The following is a 27284-nucleotide window of genomic DNA, read 5'->3' as shown; positions in this document are numbered from 1 at the left end:
GAAAACAAAAGAATAAAACGAATAAAATTCGAAGTCATATCTGTACAGTATTGAGTCAATGTTCATTTATTAGTTTTCATAAATACATGGTATGATGAATAGAAACTGATTAAAGGCTATATAGAAGATCTGCAGTTTTAATGAATTCTAAAATCTAAACAATCATTTAATTTAAATCTAAAATTTAAAATCATTTTAAAATCTAAAATGATTTTAAAATAAAAATGAAGACTGCTTGCACCAGTTACAGTGAGCACTTTTTAATAATGGAAGCGGATTTTGGTACTTTTAGAGTTTATAACTATTGTATGTACGCACATAAACTTTCTATCTATAATATTTTCCACAGAAGTTACGTTTCATTCTTTTTTGGTTTTTGCATGCACCTTTAAAAAATTGTTTGACTTCTCACATGTGTGTATATATACACGCATATATATGTATGTATTTTCTGTTACATATATATATATGTATTCCGTATTTCTTCCTGATGAAAGCATTATTTTTATAGAGGTTCTAGCTGAGGCTTGGCCTCCTGTTGTTATATGGGAACCTGTTCTTTTCTTTTTTTTTTTGAAATAAACAGATTTTATTGAGAGGCTTTTTGAGGGAAGGAGGAAGGGATAAGTGGAAGAGAGAATAGTAGGAGTAACTTGCTCAAGCGAGAACGCGGGCTTCTCCGAGGGTGGAAGAGCTCTACACACATCCTAGCACTAGACACGAAAGCATGAAAGTACACATCTCAAGAGGGGAGATGCGGGCGACATGTATGTGCTTGGCCACGTGGGCACAAGCAGCACGTGGGCTCAGGCAGCCTATGCGCCGGGAACTTGCTCTTTGACAGTATGGTCTCATGGCCTCTGTGCAGAATGGAGTGTCTTAGAGGTTTAAGTTCAGGTAGAGTGTGGAATGGACTGGAGACATAGCAGGGCATGTCATGAGACCTAAAGTTATAATACTAACTCAGGATGGTGCTCTGTGCTTGGCCTTCAGTATGCCACTTGATTAAGCCTCAGAGTAACCACAAGACACAGCAGATGCCATTCATATCGCCCCATTTTCCCATTGGGAAAACTGAGACTTTGGGAGGTTAAGTCATGTCCAGTGAACAGTAGTGAACCAGATGGATCCAGGCGCATCTGTGCTACCCTCTATATGCTATTGCTCCTGACTGTTCCCGGAAGGCAACCTGAGACCATTTTAATAGGTGACTCATGAGAGTTCAGGTGACAGGACCTGAGACTGGTCATTAGTGGTGGGAGAGGGAAGAGGGAGCAGCCACGTGAAGCATCCTTGCTCAGGAGGCCAGTCCCAGCCTGTATTTTTATAGCTTCTTCTGTGTGGTATTTGCCATGGAAACCAGCACTCCGTGGTGAGAATGTTGCCCTGACAATGGGGTGGTCTGGAAGACTGACCTCCAAGCTCCTGAAGCAGGTTGGGCTTCTTGTATTTCCTTAGCACCTGTGTTGATTTAACGATGTAAATACGGAGGTTGCTTGTGAGTGGCTTGGGTTACTTTTGAGATGGCTTGAGCAAGTTCCTGATACCCCCCAGCGTCTGAAGCTTTAGAGTTCAAGTCCTCCAGAGACCTGCTGGTAATTGTTATTCCTCTGAACCTCCTGTCTCCCTCTCTGCTTGCCATGATTTGCTCTGTTCCTGCCCTGCCTTGCTGTTGTGTGGGTTACTGTGTCACAGAGCTATTTAATTTATCTCACTTTTGTTTCTGATTGATTTTTTTTCTTTTTTGAAAAGAAGAGGAGGTGCATGCATTTTGACTCTCCCAAGCTTGGTGCACTGTTAAGTGCTCAGTAATGTGAGAGTACTGACTGCTGGGTGGCTGTGTGGGATGCCCAGTGACCGCTGTCCTCTCTCTGCTGCAGGTGATAAGAAGTACATCATGGGCCCCAAACTTTCCACTCTGGATGCCACTGTCTTTGGACACCTGGCACAGGCAATGTGGACCTTACCTGGCACAAGACCTGAGCGGCTGATCAAAGGCAAGTCCTTTAAACTTTCAGTTGGAGGAATGGCTGGAGGAAGGAGCATAGAGGAACACAATGGAGAATTTCGGGTCACTACCTGTAAACCTGATTGCACTTTATGGAGGTGTTAGCCTGTGGCAACTGGGTCCAGGGTCAGCTTTATGCATTTAGGATACATAGGGGTGGAGGAGAGAAGGGCCCTGTCCCCTATCTCTTGCTTACACTGTGTTCTCAACAAGATTGGCACAGATCTTTGCCATGTTCTATACTGTGTCTTTTCTTTCAGCATCTTATTTTGTGAACTGAAATACATGATCCTGAATAATAATAAAATGAAATGCAGGGTAATGAAATACATGGCACTGAAAAAAAATACATGGTACTGAAAGAGGGCATGAATTCCAACCACATAATTTATTGTGTTGATTTCCCTTATTTTTTGGGGGGGGGGCAGTGGTAGTTTGCCATTGTTTATAACCACTATTGATCCACCATGGTTGGGCAAGGCTTGTGGACTCACTGCCCAGTTCAGATGCTCTTTTTGAGTCTGGGTATTTGATCTTTCACATATATATTTAGCCTTGTGTCTCTGGAGTTTAGAGTGCTCCTTTCTCTTATGCAGTGGGTGCCCGTAGCTCATACACTGATAACAGTAGAAATGGAGAAATGGTAAAATTGCTTTGTAACTCAGGTTATATGCAAAGGATTATTACTAATAGCATTTATGTGCATTTCTACTAAGGAAATACAGTATTTTTCTTTGTTGTTCATAATGCATTTCAGAATTAAATTATAGAGGCTGGTGAGATTGTACAGAAGTACAGCACTGTGACTGACCCTGATTTGGCCTCAGCTCCATGTTTGATCCTCTGAGTATCTCCAGAAGTGATTCCTAAGCACAGAACTAGGAATAAGTCCTGAGCACAGAGTCTAACACACTGCCAACCCCCCCCTTAAAAAATTGCAATTCTAGACTGAGAAGCAAAAGAACATATAATGGATCATAGCTAGGTGACAAACTTATGTTTGGGAGCCTGGGAAGAAGGTAGCCAGATGTAAAAAAAATTAGTGCTGGCAAGGGGGTAAGAAAAATCTTCTTGGCTGTGATGGTGTCAAAGAACTGGAGGGAAAAAGAGAATGGGAGAGGATTGGGAGAGTCTTCCCCTGCAGTTGTGGATGGGAACTATTTGGTATTTTCTTGCTTAAAGCAATGCATAAATAGGTATGTGATCTGGGAAGGTGGGGCTCAAAGTTGAATATTTAGGTTTGGAGGAGGGATTGATAAAATATTTTTTTTATTTTTTTTTTTATTGAATCACCAAGTGGAGGGTTACAAAGTTCTCAGGATTATGTCAGTTATACAATATTCAAACACCCCTCCCTTCACCAGTGCCCATCTTCCATCCCCAACCCCCCCAGTATATCTGCCGCCCCCTCCCACCTCCCTAGTCCCCACCCTTGTACGTGATAAGTTTCACTTCATTTGCGCTTATCTCGATTACATTCCATGTTTCAACACACAACTCACTACCGTTGCTGGGGTTTCCCCCCAAAAAGAAAAAGACAGTCCTATTGCCAATGAGGCATTTGATAATTCTCCATTACTAAGCATATAGAGATATTAAGTCCTGCTGTTTGTTACATAACTTTTCTTTTTCCCCCTTGCCCCGCGCCACCGAGTTCACACCTGTTTAGTAATCGCCACGCTGTCTGACAAAGGGAAAAAAACCGAAGAGGATGGTTATTTCCCGTCATCAGCCGGCGTGGGGCTCTGGCTTAGTTGATAGTCTAGTAGAGTGTCTGGAAGCAGTTTCTGGAACCAAAGCTCTTGCGCTGATATCGGCTCCGGCTCGAGATACCCCCAGCGTCCCGCTGGTCCATGTACCTAATTTTTCCCCTTATTTCCCATTCCCACGCCACCAGGTCTGTTTGCTTAATGGACATCACACTATGTTTGACACCACGCCACGTTTCTTCCCGAGAAAGAAGGATATTTCTTCTCAGCCGGCGTGGGGATATAGCTTAGTTCAGTCTAGAGAGATGGCTACCATTTTGATTGCCTTCAATATTTCAACAAAATACTTACTATTCTTGTTAGGATCACCCACAAAAGTCCGACCCATTAAGAAGGAACCATTACATACTGCTGATACTAAGATGACATTAGGACTGGGTTTCTGGGTTTCTGTCTAAAGTCCAGGGAAAAAGTTGAAGGAGAGAGAGAGAGATTTCCGCACGGGGGACCTGGCGGAAACTCTCAAGTCACATACTGCAGGTTGCTGGTGGGCTGCCGGTGTCCCAAGCAGCTCCATCCTCTTCGTCAGTCATTCTGGGGGTGCGGGCGCGGAGAAATGGGAAAGCCCACGTGGCTGCACTCTCTTTAAGTGTCCGATGTGGGCGGAGACTGGTACTTCCCCGCCCTCGATCCCCCGCCAGCCGCGCTGCGCACTTGGGTGCGTCTCTCCATTTTGTGCTCAGAAGTGGGGTAGATGCTGTGCGATAAAATATTTTTGTTGCTATTTTGGATCACACCCTGACATGCTTGGGGGTAGCTCCTAGCTCTGCACTCAGGAATTACTCCTGGTGATGCTTGAGGAGACTGTATGGGATGTCAGGGATGGAACCAGGGTCATGTGTGTGCAAGGCAAGTACCTTACCTGCTGTACTGTAGCTCCAGCCCCAAGGGATTGATGGTGTTTATTTCTCAACTGAGCAGGCAAAGGTATAGGTGAGATCATCAATGAGTAGCACGTAGAATGGCCTTAATTTGGATGTGTGTGTGTATGTGTGTGTGTGTGTGTAACCACTCAAGGAAGAATTATATAAGAAATTTAAGAACAGTCATATATCTGAGAGTCGTGTGTGTGTGTGTGTGTGTGTGTGTGTGTGTGTGTGTGTAATTGTACTCTTGTGCATAGTTGAAAGTTCAGAGCAAATGGAGAAAGGAGACACATTGCAAATCCTCCCTTTGGGGAGGTGCATCTGCAGACACATTTCTTGCCAAACTTGATGTGTAGCAGCCAGTTAGTAGTCTAGGAATTCAACTGAGCAAGACTAGGGGTATTGTGGACTAATGTGCACACTCACAGAAGTATATATATATTTAGGGGGACCATTTCCAGTGATGCTTGGGAACTACTTCTGTTTCTGTGCTTAGGGTACCATGCACACGAGGATTGATCCCAGGCCTCCTGCATGCAAAACTTTTTGCTTGGCCCATTGAACTCTGTGGCCCATATACATTTTTTTAAATTTATTTTTTAATTGAGTCACCGTGAGAACAGTTACAGGGCTTTTAGGATCGAGTCTCAGTTGTACTATGCTCAAACACCCACCCCTTCACCAGTGCACATGTTCCACCACCAATAACCCCAGCATATCTCCCCTCCCAATCCTCCTCTGCCTGTGTGGCAGATGATTATCACTTTACTCTTTCCTTACTTTGATTACATTCAATTTCGACAGGAAACTCACTATCATTATTTGGAGTTTTTCCCCCAACAGTTAGACCTGTCGGAATGACATCATTAGATTGTATGTTTTCTATTGTTGGTAACAAAGAGCATATGATGTTGCATGGTCTCGAAGTGGCCACTCAGATTTAGAATTCTGGTATTAAGTCCAGAAGTATTTCTGCCAGCAGTCACTGCATTCCGAGATTGGTTTCTGTGGCGCTGGGCTCATGGTTGTTCAGGAGTGGAGGAGCTGTCCATGGGCGACCACTCAGGGTCTCATTTGGGCTGGAGGCAGGGCTGGTTCTGCCTCCCCCATCACAAGATTCCCCATGCATCCTGTCCCATCACTGCAAACTCCTACCTCTCTGTCCAGTTGGTTCTGAACGGTGGCGGTCGCCATGCTGTCGCAGGGGGTAAAAGGCTGAGGGACAGAAACCCTTCCCCTCTCGGGGCTGCACAGGGCCGTAGCTTAGTTCAGAGTCCAGGAGTATATCTGCTAGCAGCCGCTGCATTCTGAGATTGGTTTATGTGCCTTTGGGTTAATGGGCGCTCAGGGGTGGTGGAGCCATTCCTGAGCATATATTTTGGATATCAGGGAAGGTCTCGGGACCGCGTAAGTGGCCGTGCAGTTTGGATATGTTCAGTCCCGAATACCGGAGCCGTGTTAGTAGGAGCTCAGTGTCGCCGGGGCTCCATCTGGAGAAGACATGCTGGCTGTACCTTCTTCGTCTGGCACCCCAGTGTTGTTGGCCCGGTCTGGGGTCTGGAGCATTCTCCGGCTTGTGGTGCTGCCGGAATGGCCCAGATTCTTCACTCTGTGGCCCATATACATTGATACTTAAATTCCTGAATAAGTGTGCAGGTAATTTTTATCCTTTGGTGAACTGGAACTTATCTAAATTGGATGTTATATTGGTAATGTTTGTAGCACTGTCATCCCATTGTTCGATTTGCTTGAGCAGACACTAGTAACATCTCCATTGTGAGACTTGTTGTTACTGTTTTTGGCATAGCGAATACGCCATGGGTAGCTTGCCAGGCTCTGATGTTTGTATCATAAAAAAATTTACTTTTATTTTTATTGTTTTTTTTTTGTTTTGTTTTTTGCTTTTTGGGTCACACCCAGCGATGCTCAGGGATCACTTCTGGCTTTGCACTCAGGAATTACTCCTGGCAGTGCTTGGAGGACCATATGGGATGCCGGGGATCGAACCCGGGTCGGCCGAGTGCAAGGCAAACGCCCTACCCGCTGTGCTATCGCTCCGGCCCCTACTTTTATTTTTACCAGATATTTTCTAGTGATCTAAAAGATAGTTTGGAGCTGGAGCAATAGTACAGTGGGTAGGGCGTTTGCCTTGCACGTGGCTGACCTGGGTTTGACTCCCAGCATCCCACATGGTCCCCCGAGCACTTCCAGGAGTAATTACTGAGTGCAGAGTAATTACTGAGTGCACCCTGTGCATGTCCGGGTGTGACCCAAAAAGAATATATTTTATACGTACTCTTTCCCCTATTATGTCCTACCTCCCCCTCATTTTCCAACCACAGTGTCATTGTACACCTACTATGGATAGAATACCCATAATAATGATATGTATAGAATTGTATATAATCCCACTGTACATGATTACATGTGTGTGTTTATAAATACTAGCTTTTCTGTCCTAGATATAATTTACAAAGCCATACAAGCTACATCTGTAACCTGAAATGTGAGAAAATTTCCTCACACACTTTTAAAGACAAAAATTTAGTCACTGTGAAGTTACATAGTTATTCATGATTGGGTTTCAGGCATAGTGTTTCAACACCAATCGCTTCACCAGTGTCCACCTCCCTCCATCAATGCCCCCCTCCCCCATTAGCCTTCTCCCTATTGGTCTGCTTCTACAAGTCTCGTACATGACATTTTACCAACTTTCAGTACCGCCTCCTCCTAGTACTTCCGTCTACTGTAGGCATTTTCACCGCCCACCCTGCTTCCCTCCTTTCTGACCTCTCTCAGTCCCCTTCCGTGGCATGTTTCCTGCTGAATAGCAATTCTCCTGTTCTTTGCTTCCATTCCCTTTGGGTATTTGTCATTCCACCACTATGTTACTTTGTATCTCTACTATGAGAGAGATCATTCTGTGTTGGTCTCTCTCCCCCTGGCTAACTTCACTCAGCATGATACTCTCCAGGTCCCTCCATGAAGCAGCAAATTGCATGACTTTATCTTTTCCTACAGCGCAGTATATTTCATTGTGTATATGCACCACAGCTTCTTTATCCAGTCATCTCATCTTGGACACTAGGGTTCACCCCCCCTTTTTTTTTGGTGGTAGGCAGGTATTCTTACCATTGCTCGAGGGGTTTTGTGGTGCTGGTGATTGAACCTGGGGCTTCTGAAAGCAAAGCATGTCCTTTAGCCCCTTGAGCCATCTCCCCTGCCTCAGTGTAGTTCTTTCCTTAAAAGCTGCAGCCAGTCGCTTGTACATACACAGATACGCTTCTACCCAACTTTGCCTACCCAACACACACACACACACACACACACACACACACACACTCATGCACTGCCCTTCTATGCATAAACATATGCATATGTACTATTGAGGTAATCTCTTATTTATTCAGGTTATTTAGGAATTGTTATCAATAGATCTCTTGGTTTCTGTTAAGTCTCTTGCAGAAGTGTGGCATCTCTTGTTAATTTATTTATGACAGCCTTTCCTTCTATTACTTCCTGGAAGAACTTGAGGTATTTAGTGTTCTTTTTAAAAAAGGATCAGCCTCTTGGAAATTGATTTTGAGTCTTGCCCTGAGTCACTCATTTGGGGGAATCAGACACCTTCACCTTTGGCTCATAGTTGCATGTACTTTGATTCTTAAAACAAGCTAGTTCCTTCCAGCTCTCCCTGGGTGTCATGAATCACCAAAGTCCACAGAGTCTCTTAAATGGCATTTTAGTCCCTTGTTCCACACCCCTTCGAAACCTTTTAATCAAGGCTACTATGCAGTTAGATTAATAATTTTGTCCCTGCCTGTTTTCTTTCTGTGTTAGGGACTCTTCCAAGAAGTAACAGGAGAAAGGAGAAATAGAAATAACTGAGGATAATTGAGAACTGACTCAAGCCCAGGAATGGCTTGGAGCAGCAGCTGCCTTATCTCTGGACCAGCATGGGTACTGAGGGCTTTATCTTGTGAAAGTATCGGTATAAATGTTACCTTCTTGTCCTTCAATATACTTTATAAAACAACACAAACACTTTTGAAGTAGTGTCAAAAATTTTTTTGATGACTAGGAGGTGATTAGGCAGGCAGACTTCTATTTTTTTTTTCTCCCGGGAACCCCCCCCCCACCCCCGGCAGACTTCTAGTACTTACGAATTTTAAAAAAATCTCTGTATATGAGTGTGTATTTATTATGTAGAAATATGAATATTATTTCCTTACTGAACATAATTTGTCCAAGTAAGAAAAGTTTAGAGCCAATAATTTCTGATTCTTTCACTCAGAGAGCTACCATTTATACTGTGCTGTGGACCCTCATCATTTTTGGGGGGAGGATGAGTTTGGGGTCCTACTTGGTAAGAGGACTCTTTTCAGCTATATTCTTGGGTTAGCTCTGCAGTGCTTGTTTCCAGATGATGCCAGACCATCTACATGTAAAGCATGCACTGAGTCTGCTGAGTGATCTTTTCAATCCTGTAGTCTCGTCTTTTATAAAGTACATATATGAACAAATATGTATGCATATGCTTATCTTTAAAAATCTGGATAATAGGAGACACAGTGATAGTACAGTGGGTAGGATATTTGCCTTGCATGTGATCGACCAGTTTCTTTCATCCCTGGCACCCCATATGGTCCCCTGAGTCCTCTAAGAGTGATCTCTGAGCCAGGAGTAAGCCCTGAGTATTACCAGGTGTGAATCATAAATCAAAGAAAAAGAAAATAAGAAATTAGGATTATGATGTTTCTATAGTTATAACTTGAAGTTTTAAAATGAACTCTGCTTGGCAATGGAATACTACTCAGCTATAAGACAAGATAAAGTCATGCAATTTGCTGCAATGTGAATGGGTCTGGAGAGTATCTGGTTGAGTGAATTCAGAGAGAGTGGAACAGATTCAGAATAATTTCTCTCATATGTGGGATATAAAGAAACATCATAGGGGGAATATCAAATGCACAAAGGCAATAGAAATGAAGAGCAGAAGAACTAGTCTTCAGTATGAACCTGCCACTGGGGCAGAGATTAGGATAAATTAGGGAAGGGAACACTAGGACAAAGGGGAGGGGAAAAGTTTCTGCCTCAGAGGCAGGCTAGGAAGTGTGAGGGAAACCTAGCATTGATGGAAGATAGTGGGCACTGGTGAAGGAATTTGTGTTGAAAAAATATACACCTGAAACTCAATAGTAAATATCTCTGTAATTTTGTAATTCGGGGGCACGCAGCCGACCCAGGTTCGATTCCTCCGCCCCTCTCAGAGAGCCCGGCAGGCTACTGAGAGTATCCCACCTGCAGGGCAGAGCCTGGCAAGCTACCTGTGACGTATTCGATATGCCAAAAACAGTAACACCAAGTCTCACAATGGAGACGTTACTGGTGCCTGCTCGAGCAAATCGATGAGCAGTGGGATGACAGTGACAGTGAACTTTGTAGTTCACTGTGATTCAATGTAAAAATATTTAAAAGTGTTTGGACTGGAGCGATAGTGCTTCAGGTGGTTGGGGTTGCTTGCCTTGCATGTGACTGATTGAGATTTGATCCCCAGCACCCCATATAGTCCTCTGAGTATGCCATGAGTGATCCCCCATGAGTGATCCCCTAGCACAGAGTCAAGAGTAAGCCCAGAATACTGCTGGGTGTGGCCCCCAAGCCAAAAGATACATAAAATTAAATACAATTAATTGTATACTATGTTTTTTAATTTTGTCGAATATTTCTTAAAACAATATTTAGCAGTTGGAGAATATCCTGTTCTATAACTTCATTGTAATTTATGTGACTAATTTTTTTTTTTCCTGGACGTTGGGTCATATTTAAATAACTTTCTTTTACTGGCAGCCAAACTCAGCAGTTCTTGTGAGAGTGTTAGTGTAAATCACAGATAGATCCAGGCTCTCCTATTTCCCGCTCTTTGAGCCATTTACTTGGTTCTCAAATGACTTTTATTAATAATCTATAACACTATAACGAATATATAATTTACATATTATTCATGATCTCTGGTTCTTTTTTTTCCTTCTTTGAGTCACACCCAGCTATGCTCAGGGGTTACTCCTGGCTCTGCACTCAGGAATTACTCCTGCTGGTGCTTGGGAGACCATATGGGATGCTGGGAATCGAACCCTGGTTAGCCATGTGCAAGGCAAATGCCCTACCCGCTGCACTATTGATCCAGCCCCTGGTTATTTCTTTAAGCTAAAATTCTATTTTTTTTTTTTTTTTGCTTTTTGGGTCACACCCAGCAATGCTCAGGGGTTACTCCTGGCTTTGCACTCAGGAATTACTCCTGGCAGTGCTTGGGGTACCATATGGGATGCCGGGGATCGAACCCGGGTCGGCCGCGTGCAAGGCAAACGCCCTACCCGCTGTGCTATCGCTCCGGCCCCTGGTTATTTCTTTAAGCTAAAATTCTAGCTGGAGATTATTCTCAAGGGTATAATCTTTCAGCCCTTGTGAGAAACCTGTGAATAAATTGCTGTAGACACTTACAGTCTCATAAGCAATGCCTGAGAGCCCCTCAAATTTTGTTCCCTGACTAGGGTTCAGATTTAGAATGATCTCTTTCAAATCCCACACATAAAGTAGTATAATTTATTACAAAGATTTTGTGGTTTTTGCATTGGTAAAAAAACCCTCATTTGATATTTTCATCAGATAATTACATTTTAAAAATGAGCCCAGGTCTGGGGCTGGAGCGATAGCACAGTGGGTAGGGTGTCTGCCTTGCACAGGGCCCACCGGGATCCAATCCCCAGCATTTCATATGGTCCCCCGAGCACCACCAGGAGTAATTCCTCTTTGCAGAGCCAGGAGTGACCCTGTGCATCTCTGGGTGTGACCCAAAAGGCCCCCCCCAAAAAAAGCACAAGTCTCATGAGTGCAAGGCATGTGCTTTGCCACTGAGTCATATATCTAGTTCTAGGCTCTTTATTTTTGTGGAAGCAGAATCAAAGGCACATTTAATACCTCCCCTCTATTTTCTTTAGTAGTGTAATAATTTTCCATAACATACCACTTAAAGAGAGGCTGTGGTCAAGAATGGAATAAAATAGCAACATTAAAAATCCTCATCATTGCTACTTTTTTAAATTAGTGAATTACTGTGAGGCACAGTTACATACTTACAAACTTTTGTACTTACTTTTCAGTCATGCAGTGATCGAGTACCCATCCCTCAACCAGTACCCATTCTCCACCACCAATGATCCCAGTATCCCTCCCACCACTCCCACCCCCATCTGCCTTCTACCCCGCCTCTGTGTCAGGGCATTCCCTTTTGTTCTGTCTTTCCTTTTGGGTGTTATAGTTTGCAACAGAAGCAGTGAGTGGCCATTGTGTTCGATCTATAGTCTACATTTAAAAAACTAACACGTGACGCTGGAGAGGGGCTGGAGACTGACCTGGGTTTGATTTTTGGCCCTCTATCTGATTCTCTGAGCCCACCAAAAGTGATGCTGAGATCAAGTCAGGAGTAAGCCCTGAGCACCATTGGGTGTGGCCTCAAAACCAAACCAGAACAGACTAGAACAAAGCAAACCAACATCTTTGCCAGTGCAGTTCAAACAAATGGAATTCAAAGGAGTGCCTTCCCCGTATCTCTTTGCATCTTCTCTGACACTATCTAGCAATATATTCGCATCATCAGTCATTTGTCATTCAGATCTGGGGACTCCCTCAGCTTCACAGTAGCCCCAAAACTCTGGATAGAAGATTCAAAAGTATTGAAATCTTGGCATGCCTTCACTGTGGGGGCGTTGGATGTGGTTCAGGTAGTAGAGCACGTGCCTGCATGTGTGAGGTCTTGGGTTCCATCCCTGACTCCCACAACCCCCAGCACTGTGGAGTGTGGCCCTGGTAACCCCAGATCACTGGTGGTTCCTGGAATGCCACTGAGCCTAACAGGCCCCAAGCACCACTGGATATGGCTCCACTGTAATTTAAAAAGGCAGATGTGGAGAATTGAAGAGTGAAAAATTGAACAATAAAGGACAGAGTTCTGCAGTGCAACTGTCTACTTCATTTAAACCACCACAACTCACACCATCATCTGAATTTGTAAGAAACCCACTTCTGTGATCTAAGAAAAAGCTTATTCAGCTGCTCTTCCACCCCATTATTTATTTGAGACTATCACTAACTCACTCATAGTATTTTACTAATTTACTTCATGACTCTGAATTGAAGATAATCATGGTTGTCACAGAAAGTGAAGCTACACAGGTAGAGATTTATGGTCTTCCTAGCTCTGCTCATTCATGTGCCTTTGCACTCCCAGAGGATAACAAACATACAGGATTTAATCCAGATTCTGTGCTTTTCCTTGTCATGTGTAAATTTATATACATACATGTAACTGTTTTGATTTTACTTTTGCAGGCAGGGAAGGGCAGGTTGGGGCAGACAGCTCTCAAGTGGCACTTAGAGGTAGATCTCAAATAGATTTGGATCCCCGAGCTTCTTCTAGGGAGCAGCCATGAGGAAGAGGCCTTGGTTTAGGGGAACACAACTGTCCCCAGAACACTTGTTGCGAAGTGACCACAATTCAGTTTTGATGCTTCCTCAACCCACACTCATTTTGCTGCCCTGTCATTTTCATCAGTCTTGGTTGCCTGTGACTCATCCGGGAGGCTGGCTAACTGCTTTTCCAAGGGAGGAAAAAAGGGAAGGTTTGGCTTGCATCTTCCACAGAGGGGCAGTGATGACAGGCTCCCGGCGAGTTGTACTGCAAAGGAGGCAACAACCAGAAAGGATCCTTCCTAGCTCTTGGGCTGCTGGGATCTGAGGATGTGGAAGTGGTGATCTGGAGCTGATACAAGGCTCTACAGGACGGTTTCCAGGAAGCAGGAGGTTTGTGTTCTGTTGGGAGGACATATGTTTACTTAAGCAGGACAGCAATTTTCAAGTTTTGCAAAATTTGGATGGCATAGGAAACTGTTGAAAGTTAACATTGTAATTGGCATGGTCGGTAATAATAGTGACAACAAATAAGAAAATATGGAAAGAAATGAGATGAGGGCTGCCCACTTCTCGGATTAACTTGCTCTGAACAGCTCCAAGACATTATTTGACTTGCTCTCCTTTTGCTTAATAAAAGCTGGCACTGTCCTGTGGGGGCAGGGGGAAGAAATGAGAACAAAATGTTTATAAAATTATCTTAGATTGATATGATGCTAGATGCCTTTTGTTTTTTTTTTATATATGTACACCATTTCTCTATGCAGACTTCTACTTTTTCAAAATAAGACCAGGTTGCTTTCTTGAATAGAAAATCAAGTAGTTGCAGGCTGTCATCAAATAGAACAGTTACTGCAGAGACAATTTACCTGGCCAGTGATAAGGGATCTCTACAATAAAGTGAAAGCATATTCTGTCTGTATGATGAAACACTGAGCACTGTCAAATGGGAAAATTTGACAGTGTGAAATGGGAAAATTTTCATTTTTCACTGCTAAACTGGGAAAAATAAGGTAAAAATAATGTATGATTAATGCTATGTAGTGAGTGGAGACATGAACATACGTATAAATATTAATTTCTGGAAAGATAGAAATAGAAATGTTATGGCAAATGGGATTATTGGTACTAATTTTCTTATTTATTCTGTTTTTTGGTGATGCTAGGAGTACTCCTAGTACAGTGCACTGGGTTTCTCTGGCAGGTGTTCAGGGACCAGGCAGTGCAATTGATTGAATCCTGGGTTCCTTGGAGCTGGGGCAATAGTACAGCAAATAGGGCACATTTTTTACACATAGCCAGCCTGGGATTGATTCCCCCCCATGCCCTCTGTAGTATCCTGTGCACTGCCAAGAGTACTTCCTGAGTGCAGAGCCAGGAGTAAGCCCTGAGTACTGCTGATATGGCCCCCAAATGAAAATAGATTTAAAAAAAAAAAAGACCTTGGGGCTCCTGCACGCAATGGCATGTGCATCTCTTTGATCTTGTAGTTCTTTTATTTATATTTACCAATTTTCTGCTACAGTCATGGATTATCTGCACATGAAGTGAATGTTTAGATAACAGAAAATTCAGGATTTTTTTTAAATTAATGAAGGTACTTTTTAAAATTGAAGCTTACTTAGAAAGATGTGAGAGGAAAGGCAAAAGAGCAAGAAACATAAGGACAAGTAGTGAGATACATGTTCAAGGGAGAATATGGGCTTGAAGAGCAAGCCTATCTAGACAATTTTTAAATGATAAATTCCTGTCAGAGAGTGCCAAGTTATATATTTACAAACAGTGTTGCCATCTGGTGGATCAAAGGGAAAACACTAACCCTCTTCCTTTATTTTTCACTTGGGAAGAATATGACAGCCAAACACTCCCATATTTTTAACAAATGCCTGGATGGTTGTAGTGATGTCACCAAAGCTTTTCTTTGATTCATATGAGAAAGAAGTGCAACTATGGTGCAGCTCTAGAATTATTAGTTTTTTTAAATACCTAATTTATTAAATGTATTTGCAGGCATACTTATCTATAAAGACAATTCTGAGTTTGGACCAGAGCGATAGTACAGTGGGTGGGTTGCTTGCCTTACATGTGGTGGACCCGGTTCAGTCCCCAGCATTGCAAATAGACCCTTGAGCACTGTTGGGACTGATCCCACTGATCCCTGAGCACTGCTGGGTGTGGCCCATACCCCCCAACAATACCCCCCAGCCAAAAAAGAGACAATTCTGAGTTACATATTTTATGATTTTTTTCCAGGGCAAAATTTCCATCCTCACATAATATTTTTTCAATTATTTAGCATAGTACCCACTTTGAATAATACTAAATATTTGTAGAATGATGATTACTCTTGACTAATTTAATATAACTAATAGTTCGTACATCTTTGCACATTATATGTTTAAATATGGACTACTAGAAGCATTAGTTCTTTTGTTTTGCAAACATAAAATAGTAAAATGCTTCACAAAGTCTTTCGGGTAGTGTGACTTCCATTTCTGATAATTCCACCTTCTCCCCACCCCCCTGCTTTTTTTTTTAATTGAATCACCATGAGAACAGTTACAAAGCTTTCAGAATTAAGTCTTGGTCATACAATGATCAAATACCCATTCCTTCACCAGTGCACATGTTCCACCACCAAGAACCCCAGTGTACCCCCCTCCTATCCCCCACCCTTCCTGTGTGGCAGATGATTTTCACTTTACTCTCTCTTTACTTTGATTATATTCAATTTTCAACAGAAAACCCACTGTTATTATTTGGAATTTTCCTCCAACAGTCAGACCTGCTGAAAAGGCATCATTAGATCATTTGTTTTCTATTGCTGATAATGAAGAGCATATGATGTCTTGGAATTTTGATTTTGGAATTCTAGTATTTTAGTAATTAAGTCCAGAGGTATTTCTGCCAGCAGCTGCTGTGTTCCAAGATTGGTCTGTGTGCCTCTGGGATCATGGCTGTTAGGAGCGGAGGAGCCATTCATGGGCGGCCATTAGATGTCTCATTTGGGTGGGGAGCAGGGCTGGTTCTGCCCCCCAATCACAGGATTTCCCGTGGGCCCCATCACTGCAAGTTCCTATCTCTCTGTCCAATTGGCTTCGAAAGGTGGCAGTCACCATGCTGCCGCAAAGGGGAAAAGGCTGAGGGACAAAAACCCTTCCCCTCCTGAGGCGGCATGGGGCCGTAGCTTAGTTCACAGTCCAGGAACATTTCTGCCAGCAGCTGCATAAGTGGCCTTGAAGTTTGGAGAAATAGTCCTGGTCCCCACGTTCCATGTATGTAGAGGCTCATGTTTGCCAGGATTCCATCTGGAGAAGGCTGGGAGACTGTACCCGCTCCATCTGGGGCACCCCGGTGTTATTGGCTTGGTTTGGGGTCCGGAGCATTCTCTGGTGTGTGGTGTTCCCTAACCAGGATTCTTCACTGCTGAATCACCTCCCCCCCTTTTTTAATAATCATTGGACTCGCTCTTAAATTTCATCCAGTTTACTTTTTCAATAACTCTTTCCACTCACCTTTCTTAATATGGATGTTAAAAACGAACTATTCATTTTTTTTTGGTTTATTTTTGTTTGGGGGCCATGCCTAGCAGTGTTCAGGGCTTACTTCTGTCTCTGACCTCAGTAATTAATCACTCCTGATAGACTTGGGGGATTATATGGGGTCCTGGGGATTGAACCCAGACCTGCTGTGTGCAAGACAAATGCCCTCCTTGCTGTCCTGCTGCTCCAGCCCCCCTAAAATGAACTATTTTGAAAGCACCTCTGTGGAAAACAGTGCCTCTGCTGCCCTCCTCATCCTCCCATTTCCTCAAATGCTGATGGATTGTTGCCTTTGAGAAACATCCAACTGTTGGTCTTCTTACTGTTCTTCTTCTTGCAGGCGAGCTTATCAACCTTGCTATGTACTGTGAGAGGATCCGGAGGAAATTCTGGCCAGAGTGGCACCATGATGATGACAACACCATCTACGAGTCTGAGGAGAGCAGTGAAGGCAGCAAAACCCACACGCCCCTGCTGGATTTCAGCTTTTACTCAAGGACAGAGACCTTTGAAGATGAGGGTGCAGAGAACAGTTTTTCCAGAACCCCAGACACGGATTTCACAGGACGCTCACTCTTTGATTCTGACGTGGACATGGATGACTACACAGAACATGAACAGTGCAAGTGACTGACTGTCGCCTTGTTGATCCTTGTCTGCTGGAGCTGCCACTCCCTGGGATTCCAGTTTCCCAGGTAGAAACCCGTAGAGCTGGGAGAAGATCTTCGTGCTTATCACACTTCTCTCAATCCCAGTGAACTGACGATAGCAGCATTTTCTTCCCTCCCTTCCTTCCTCCCTCCCTTCCTTCCTCCCTCCCTCCCTCCCTTCCTTCCTTCCTTTCTTCCTTCCTTCCTTCCTTCCTTCCTTCCTTCCTTCCTTCCTTCCTTCCTTCCTTCCTTCCTTCCTTCCTTCCTTCCTTCCTTCCTTCCTTCCTTCTTTCTTTCTTTCTTTCTTTCTTTCTTTCTTTCTTTCTTTCTCTTTCTTTCCTTTTCTCTTTCTTTTTTTTTGTACAAATGAAATACTGAACCATTCAGATGCTCCATTGAAAACAAATAGGCAAAAAAAAAAAAAAGAACCACAAAAACCACCCACGTCAGCATGGTTCCTGAAATTCATTTTGTTTTCATTAGAAAACTAATATTGTGAGGAGGTGAAATGAGCAGGTTATCCTGAACGCTGATGAGGATCCTCTGCAACCTGAGGGCAAGATGGATTTTTAACATCCTTCACCCACTGGGGTTGGAAGTGATGAAGGATGTCATCAGAAAAAAATGTAAGACATTACTGTTTCAGGGTGGTTGCTTGTATTTTCTGTGTGTAATATCGTTTGTTGAGATAGAAATGAAATAAAATCCAATTCAGCGAACACCTGCTATGTGCAATGCACTATGCTAGGTGCTAATCAGTATCAGTTTTGTTTTAAGCTCTGTTGGTGACTCGCTGTGTAATTTGGGGCAAGTCCCTTAACTCTTGTGTGCCTCATTTCTCCCACCTGTACAGTGGGAGTAACAGTACTCTCCAGCTACCTACCTCACAGGGGTGTTGTGAGGATTCATGTGGTTAACATTCAGCTCTTTCAACCTCTTGGAAGAGGTGAAACATTAACACATTTTATTCTTTATTGTACTTCATTTGTGGCAAGATATGAGGGCAAAGAAATTCCCTGTCCAGGCAAGCACAGCCACTTGCAAAAGCTCAAGCAGATGAAAAACACAAGGCACAATTAGGACTCTGTCTTCTTCCCTCTGTGAGCTTGCTTGAATCATCTTTTGTTGAGAGAAAACATTTTTACAGATCAACAACCACAGTTTCAGTTTGACTGTGTATTTTGAGAAAAGGGTTGGACACCCCAATGCACACTGGAATGTTGTCCTTTGTTGACTGTGGGGTGTGAAGTTGGAGGGAATAAAGCTCAGGAAGATAGTGGGTTTAATAGAGGTGGAGATGAAAGTGTGTGATTACTTTTTGGAAGATTGTTAATTTGTAATGTCTCTTTTGAAAGTGAGGGTTGGAGCAATAGCACAGAGGTAGGGCATTTGCCTTGCATGCAGCCGACCCGGGTTCGATTCCTCCGCCCCTCTCAGAGAGCCTGGCAAGCTACCAAGAGTATCCCGCCCAAACGGCAGAGCCTGGAAAGCTCCCTGTGGCATATTTGATATGCCAAAAACAGTAACAAAAAGTCTCACAGTGGAGATGTTACTGGTGCCCGCTCAAGCAAATTGATGAGCAATGGGATGACAGTGACAGTGACAGTGACCTGAAAGCAGACCTGGCCATATCTATTGAAAGGCGAAATAGGAAGAAAATCATGTTTCTCACATCAAAGCACATTGTGCAGCTGTAGGCTCTGTGCAGTTTTGTGAATGTGACGTTTTGGTGTTTTCAACTTTGCCCAGTGAGAAGGCTGGCTGTGGACAAATCTCATTGCTTCTTAAGGATCTTCTTTTTCTTCGTTGTACACTCTCTTCCTGCAGAGGGCATGAACTCCTGGGATTGCCCATATTGACCAAGGCATTCTATCTCTGAAGACAGTTTTTGTTGATTAGTAACATTTTCTAGTGAAATGTGGGTGAAGATCCTCTGCTGATGGCCAAGGATTTGGGTTAGGAGAGTAAGTGCTAACACAATTGTTTAACTCTGACCACAATGGACTAACTGGGTAAGCGTTACTCATTGTGAGATTAAGAGAGCAGCTTGGGAAAAGTTCATGTGCTTTATTTGTAAAGGACTCTGGTTGGATATAGCTTTTGTAAAATAATACCAAAATGCTGTGGGTTCATTAAGAGGGGGAGAATTTTTGAAATTGATTACCATTTAAGCAACTCAGGAGGGCATATGCAACTGGGAAGAAATATTGAGATACTCCAAGTTAGAAATTTCTATTCCATAGAATGCCCATTTATTGGTAACTTATACAAATCATTTACATTTGAAAGAACTGGGGCTGGAGAGATAGTTTATTGGGTAGGGCAACTTGTACACAGCTGCTCTGGGTTCAATCCCCAGCATTTAATATGTCCCCCAAATGCTACCAGAATGATTCCTGAACTCTGAGCCAGGAGTAAGTATCACTCAGTGTGACCCCAAAACAGAATTCAAAACAAAAAAAGAGAAGACTGTTTATGCCTAGTGAAAATGTGGTAGTAAGGATATGAATGGATGAGTCTGTTTTGTCTTCAATGTCATGGTGGGGAAGTTTGGAGTGACTATAAAACTCCTAGACTTAAAATATGAATGTAATGAACAGGAGGACTGTGAATTTGTATCCAAAACTGATTTATCATTACAGCTGAGAGTGGGAAAGAACTCTTTAAAGTTTGTCTACAGTTTACTGGCACCAAGGATGATAGAATTTTATTTCAAGAATGATGATTAGTTTGTAAATTCACATAGATTGTATGTGTGTGTTACTTGGAAGAACAATGTATGGAGAGCTAGTGTTCAAAGTGAAATTGTGAAATAATTTTATCCAATTATCTCTCCCAGGTAGTGATTATGTCTCATCTTGGATAGACATAGTCACTTGGAAAACTCCCCACTCAAAATTTGGACCCCAGTATAACCACTATTTGCTTTCCAATGTGGGTTATAAGAAAATGACCCCAATTTTTTTGATATGAGTGACTTACATTGTCTTTCATTTTATGTGTCTCATTTGTAACCTGCCTGGGTTTGAAATGTTCCTCAATTTGATGAACAGGTGCTACTTATAAGAAAAAAATAGCAAAAAATATTAGGGAACATTTTGGTCCTCAGATTCCTTCATTTAACTTCTGTGTTTCTTCTATACTGAGAAATAACTTAAAGTGTGAACCAGAATATTATCAGATGATTTTGGTTTCCCAGAAGACCCAGGACCACTTGTTCTTATTAGCTCCGATTACAAGAATAAATTACGCCCTTCTATCTATTTCCCTTAGTCTCATCCCCATCCATTCCAGGTTTAATGAGCAGCAGCAGACTGTGCTTTTCAAATATCAAAGTAGATATGAGTACAATATAAATTTATGTAAAAGTTAACCATCGTGTCAAAAGTTTTATTATTGTAACAATGAATTATGACTATGACACACCCACAGTCATGGGTTACCCAGCTGACTGATCACAGAACAACGTGAAGCTTGAATTACATCTGCAGTCTAGTGCTCAAGTGAGCACTGCCTTCATATACTGAGCCATTTGGGTTTGTCTTTGCAAAATAGCTAGGGCGTAAGGAAAGAAAACACTGAGACTTTTAGCTTCCTGGATCTTTTCCAGATTATTTGAGACAAAGTATAAAATCACAGAAATATATGCCTGGGTCATGGATTGTAAGGCTCTCCCTTACAAGAGAGCCCAAAATTGTTGATGGGTTTGGTGTCATATATATTTGTTTGAGGGAAACCCTGGAATTGAGTTTGCCTTGGTTTTTTTAAAGTCCATATTCCCATAGGTGACCCCATGTTCATAGAACAATCACATATGTAGCATCTCTCCAAGAATGTTTGAAGTCATCCTCTCTCTCTCCCATGTCTGTTCAGCTCAGTATCTTTTATGTTCATACCGTGACTCTGTATAGGATGCTCAAGACAGCTAAAACTCCCAGGACTTACTCATTCTGTTATTAAAAAAAAATCGAACTTTTATTTTTTGTGGTAGAGAAGGCAACATGGTCACATTTGCATTCATGTTTATGATGTACAAAATTATTATCTCTCCTGCACCACCAGATGCTGCGTATCCTCTACCACTGTTCATGTCTAGGCCATTCTCGTTCCCTCCCCCATCCTGCCCCACCCCTAGTTGGCAACATCAGTTCTGTATTAAAAGTCTGTGGCAAGTAGGGTACTTACTTGCCTTTCATACAGTTGACTGGAGCTTGATCATTCCACTGTAAACAGTCTCCCAAGCATTGTCAGGAGTGATCCCTGAGCACAGTTGCATAAAGCCACAACCTCTACTCCAACCTCCCCACAACCACCACTACCACAACCACCTATAACCAAAAGCCTCAAAGTCCAAGGACTCATTGTTACCAGCTACCATCTATTCTCTTGCTTTGTTTATATACCACAGTGAGATCTGGTATTTGTCATTCCCTCTGACAAATTTCACTTAATATGACTTTCCTGCCCAGCTCCATCTAACTTGTTGCAAAAAGTAAGATTTTTATCTTATAGCTGAGTAGTATTCCAGTATTTCATTCTTTACCACTTTACCACTCATCATGTCTTTGGGCATATGAGTTGATTTCATACCTTGACTATTGTAAATAGTGTGTAGTGAACATAGGTATGCATATAACTTAAATTTTTTTTTTGCTTTATTGTTTTTGGGCCACACCCTGTGGGGTCTATTCCCAGGTCTGTACTCTGTGTTTGGGAGGTCACTCTGAACAGTGCTCTAGGGACGCTGTGGTGCCAGACATTGAACCTGGGCTTCCTGATTGCAATCATGTGCTCAACACTTGGCACTATTTCTCTTGCTCTACATTAATGTTATTTGAGTTCCTGAGATTGGTGATAAAGATCGAAATTGTTGTGTCATGTGGAGGTTCTATTTTTAGTATTTTTAGAAGTCTCCATATTGTTTTCCACGGAGGTTGAACCAGTTTACATTCTCACCATGTAATGAATGAGGGTTCCTTTCTCTCTGCATCCCCACTGACACTGTCTTTGTTTGGTCTCTTTGACAAGGGCCATTCTCATTGGTGTGAGATGATACCTCATTGTTGCTTTGTACTTCTCTGATATTAAGTGATGTATGCTGATTGACCATTTGTGTATCTTCAAGGAAGTATCTGTTCTTTTCCCTCCTATTTTTTTTGATGTGGTTCTTTTTTGTTGTTGTTGAGCTTTGTTGAATGCTTTATATTTTGCAGTCACCCTTTATTTGTTGTGATATTTTTTTTAAATCCATGCTCAAATGTTCACTCATTGGGTGTTTACTGGGCCTCTGACCTTTGCCTAGGCACCTGCTATACCTTTATTTTTTACATGCTTGCCACTTTCCAAATTCATTTTATTCATCAATTCTCAATCTTTTGAAAGTCCTTCAGCCACCTTGCTTTGGGCTGAGGGTGCACTTTAGGGTCCAGTTTTCTTACCTCTCTGTCTCCTGAGGTGGCTCCTCCTGAGACATCCAGTGCTTCCTTGTGATTCATTTGTTATTGCCTAGACATGCCTTAGGAACCACAAGTCTGTGCTTCTACTCATGCTCGCCTCTCTCCTGAAATGCTGGTCCTGCCTTTCTACTGACCCAAACTGTACCTATCTATCAACATTTCTCTGCTCATTGTTTCCCTCTCTTCTAGAAAGAGCATTTCTTTCCCTGAAGGCTGTGAGGGAAAGGTATGCTTAGAAAGGTGTGCTGCAAAGTTGTGGTTTTGTATCTTGGTGGCAGGGAATCCAATGAAGTCTTCCAGTTATTCTCGTGATCCTTCTTCCGGAAGAATGCATATGTGCAAATAGATAATATTATGCATAAAAAGTTCAGGAAACTTGGAGGCCTCATGGTTCCTTTAGGAGGATTCAGAGACCTAATTGGAGAAGCCCTCTTCTAAACAGACTTCAAAAGTTACTGTTGGTATTCATGCTCTTGCTTTTAACATCTAGAGACAGAAAAATTGGTATGGGTTGTTCAGCCAGATTTATATCTCTTTCATCTACATTGAGTGTATGCTGAATGACAGGGAAGGAAGAAGAGATGAATGTTAGTTGAGGAAATATCTTGCTCAGACTTTCTGTTGTCATCATCATTTATCTTTTCATCACCCAAAAAACTGATTTATTAAAATCAGCTTTGGATAGGGAATCTTATTTCAGTCCTGAAACCCACTACTTGTGCACGCTAGATTTCACCATTCCAGGACGTGAAGTCGGGAGAGAAAAGGCTAAATTTTTCCTTATAGGAAAAGAGTCTGTACAATCAGATTTTCCTGTGTTCATTCATTTGTAGGTTGTTAGGTGGATTTTCAGTAAAAGGATGGTGCCTTTTGTTGGTAGGAAAAACTCAGGTTCTTCTTCTTTTTCTTCTTTTATTATTTTTTTCACAGAGTAAAGTTATTTTAATTTTTCCTGACTGTGACCTAGGAGGCTTTGTTCTCCTATATATTCAGTGCTGCTTAGGTTGACAGAGAACTGAAAGTATATTCAGTGACAAGTGACTAGTAAGCCTAAGTGCTAAGTTCTGAGATTCCATCTTGAACAGGTCCAGGGATCAATCGCTTGTGATTGTGGAGTACCCGACCTTTATTCATTTGCTTCCTGTGGTCTGGATAAGATTTGTGATTTCAAAATGCTGCTGTTGTGGGTGTGTCTGGAGGTTTCTTGCCTGAAAAACTGCTGGTGGCAGGATGAAGTCTGAAAATAACTTAAAGTTTTCTTCATTTGAATTCTTCTCTAGAAACTTAAGTTATTAGTCCCTGATTTTAGAGAATAACTTAGATAATCAAGGTTTTTAACTCTTAAGATTATTTAAGTCAGAAATATATTGGCCTTAACCCATTGAGGTGATTACAGAGGTCACTGAAAAGTAATTTAAAGGAAAGCAACTCAGATCTTTGGGGGCTGACCAAAGAGTACTTCAGTCTTTTGACTCTTGAGGACTTATCTCTAGACTTAAAGGCTGCTAATGGCTAGAGCACAACAGATTTGATAGGTCAATGTCAACAGGATTGTCATCCCAAGTTGTCAAAATTGCAGACAAATCATGGGGCTTAATGCAATAATAAAACAAAGATGTTTAGCTAGTACCCACACACCTTCATAATTTTAATGGGGAATAGTTATGTAGAGCAAACTATCGATACTGCACTTTCATGTTCTATATATAAATAATTTCAGCAATGAACTTGACCCGTTTGAATTTTAAAAATTAATGTCAATCCTAATTAGAGCTTTAAATATTTTGAAACACTGACTTTGCAATGTACATTTATGACAGTTAATTTTATGAGAAATACTATTACTAAATATGACTCATCGCCCACTTTCCATTGGCAGGAATCTTTTAAAAATGTGGCTCTGAGATCATTTAATTTTTTATTATATCTAAACTTTTCCCATTTAATATTTTTCAAAATCCCCAAATGACTTTTAAAACTTAATATTCCACTTATGAATTTCATGACATTTAGTAGTGGCTAAATAACAGAGAAATGCAGTAATTTAGTGGAAAAAAATATTGCATACTTTTGACTTCCCTTGCCTTAAAAAAGTAGTGGGGTTTCTCACTAGAAATATTCTCTTTTGTTTGCTTCTGTCCCCCAGTAAGTGATCACACTTGACTCATTACAAAAATAAACTGTAAAATAAGGATAACTCAATGAAAAGGGGAAAAAATCAATGTCCAAATGTTGATATTTTTACTTTTAACAAATTATGTATGAGGGGCCGGAGCGATAGCACAGCGGGTAGGGTGCTTGCCTTGCACGCGGCCGACCCGGGTTCTATCCCCGGCATCCCATATGGTCCCCCAAGCACTGCCAGGAGTAATTCCTGAGTGCAAAGCCAGGAGTAACCCCTGAGCATCGCCGGGTGTGACCCAAAAAGCAAAAAAAAAAAAAAAACAAAAAACCCAAAAAAACCAAATTATGTATGAAAATTTTTGCAGCAATAAGAAAATGCTGTTTTTCAAGTGGCCCCTGCTTTCATAGTGGCCACATGGCCACATATTTGTTATTCCTGTCTAATAATTTTACCTCAACTAATCAGTCTCCTGGGACATACTTACTGCAAATAGGCATTTTCTCCAGTCAGAATCCTGTCCTGTAGTGAATGTGGCAAGTGAAATGCTGATGAGTTTCCGAGACAGTTTCTTGATGACAATGGTTTGGGAGACACAGGTCCTTCACTTGGTGGAATACTTGGTGGTATTTGAATTTCTGAGTGGGAAAGGAAAGAAGGACACAGTAACGGGTACTGAGACTGCAAGCCATCCTGTAGCACATGACTGTGTCAGAGGCCAGTCAGGCATGTTTCTGGATACAGGTTAAGAAAACAAAAACAAATGCAACCTGTAGGGAAAGATTGTCTTTGTAAATAAAGTGGCCAGTGCAGGAAGACTGAACATCACATTGTCCTTGGTTTTTATTTATAAGCCTGTGTCCTGACATAGCCCTGCCTGAGGCTTGGCCTGGGAACTGTGATTAGTTCCGGTGTACCGGCATCTCTGATTCTAGGGCTTTCTTCTAGTCCCGCAGATGTGTTTGTGGTATATCATTCCCATTTTATAAAAACAAAATGTATAAAGTAATGTCTACTGATTTTACAGAATAACTTTTTAAAAAATATTTGGGGCGACACCTAATCATTTCCTGTTTGGGTAGTGGTCTCCAAAGCTTGTGCTCACTCACCTAATCATCAAGCATTCTGACCATGGCTTTTGGTGTGTTTATTTATCACACACACACACACACACACACACTCTATACTGATAATGCACATTCAAAACGATAATGGACAAATGTTTTCAATGATGTTTTCTGTATTCAGTGTTGAGAAAATGGGGTAACGGGTGCTTAGAGGAAGACTTCGTTTGATTAGAAAGTGTTATATTGTGACAAAGCAGATAGAAAATAGGCATGGGGGCATGATTTTAGGCCAGGTATTTATTTATATGGCAAACACATATTTTTTTTTGTTGTTAGGGGAAGAAAAGGGCGAATAATTTGATGCCACCTTTAGAAGAGGACTTACTTTTTAATTTAGTTTTTGGGACTATGTGATCTTGTACATCTTGAAAATTTCTGAAGTATTCCACAGGCTACTGATTTATGCAAAATAAGAAAAGAAAGAAGGAGGAAAAAAACAAATCATGAAAATGCGAACTGAATTGCTTGAGAATTTCACTACCTTCTTGGAAAACTTGTTTTGATCATTCTTCGAAATCATCATCTCACTGATTATATGTCTTATATTTGTTTACAATCTACTATCTACAAATGTGTGGGAGTGGTAAAAATTATTTCCAGATATCCAAGATAAGAGGGTCCACTGTCAATAATTCTTATTCAGGTTAAGGCTTACTATGGGCTGATGGGTGGATACTCCCCAGAATCATCGACTTGCACCCTCTGTTTTGCGAACAGTGAATAGCAACTTGCTGAAGCAAGGCCCTAGTGTGGAGGCATTCCAGTGTTTCTTTCTGGATCAATGAGTTAATTTAGCACAGTTATTATTAGTAGTTTATAAAGCCATATTCAAACTTGTACACTTGATTGTAAGATAGATTTGAATTGTGCACTATGTTGATTATATGTTGTATATAAATGTGGAAGTTCTGTATATTTGGTCTTCATGCCATATGTATTTGATGTGTAAATGATAACTAATGGATATGAAACAGCCTGCTGTGGATGTCTTTATTCTAATTTGTTCCTCTTTTGCAAATCTGAGTGTTTAAGCTTTACACCCATGGGTAAAATATGAAATCTCTGCATCTAATATACTTTTAAGCAGTGGTCTCTTAGATGATGGGTGAATATTTTAGTTGTAAGGATTTGGTATGATTAGAACAGAAATAATGAATTTTTTAGGCCTATAAGTCATAGAATTTCAAATGCGTAGGGTTTTCTAAATTTTTTTCCAAGTAGTAGAAAAACAGGTCTGTGGAATCAGCCGTCCTGCTCTCCCCTGCCTATGCTTCCTCCCCT

The 27284-nt window shown here is 41.7% G+C and overlaps 1 protein-coding gene across 3 annotated transcripts in view; it reads left to right on the top strand.

The window, feature by feature from the left end:
• The window catches only part of FAXC (failed axon connections homolog, metaxin like GST domain containing), an 86300-nt gene extending 59324 nt beyond the window's left edge, over positions 1 to 26976 (top strand). For all 3 annotated transcript variants that reach the window (XM_055134500.1, XM_055134499.1, XM_004605684.2), the window contains 2 exons: positions 1881 to 1997; positions 16989 to 26976. In XM_055134500.1, the coding sequence (XP_054990475.1) occupies positions 1881 to 1997; positions 16989 to 17278 (407 nt within the window). In that variant the 3' untranslated portion in view covers positions 17279 to 26976. The remainder of the gene's footprint in view (positions 1 to 1880; positions 1998 to 16988) is intronic.
• Positions 26977 to 27284: the final 308 nt, after the last annotated feature.

Source organism: Sorex araneus, chromosome 4 (genome assembly GCF_027595985.1).
Source record: "Sorex araneus isolate mSorAra2 chromosome 4, mSorAra2.pri, whole genome shotgun sequence".
NCBI lineage: Eukaryota > Metazoa > Chordata > Mammalia > Eulipotyphla > Soricidae > Sorex > Sorex araneus.
This window is presented reverse-complemented; position numbering and strand designations above follow the sequence as displayed.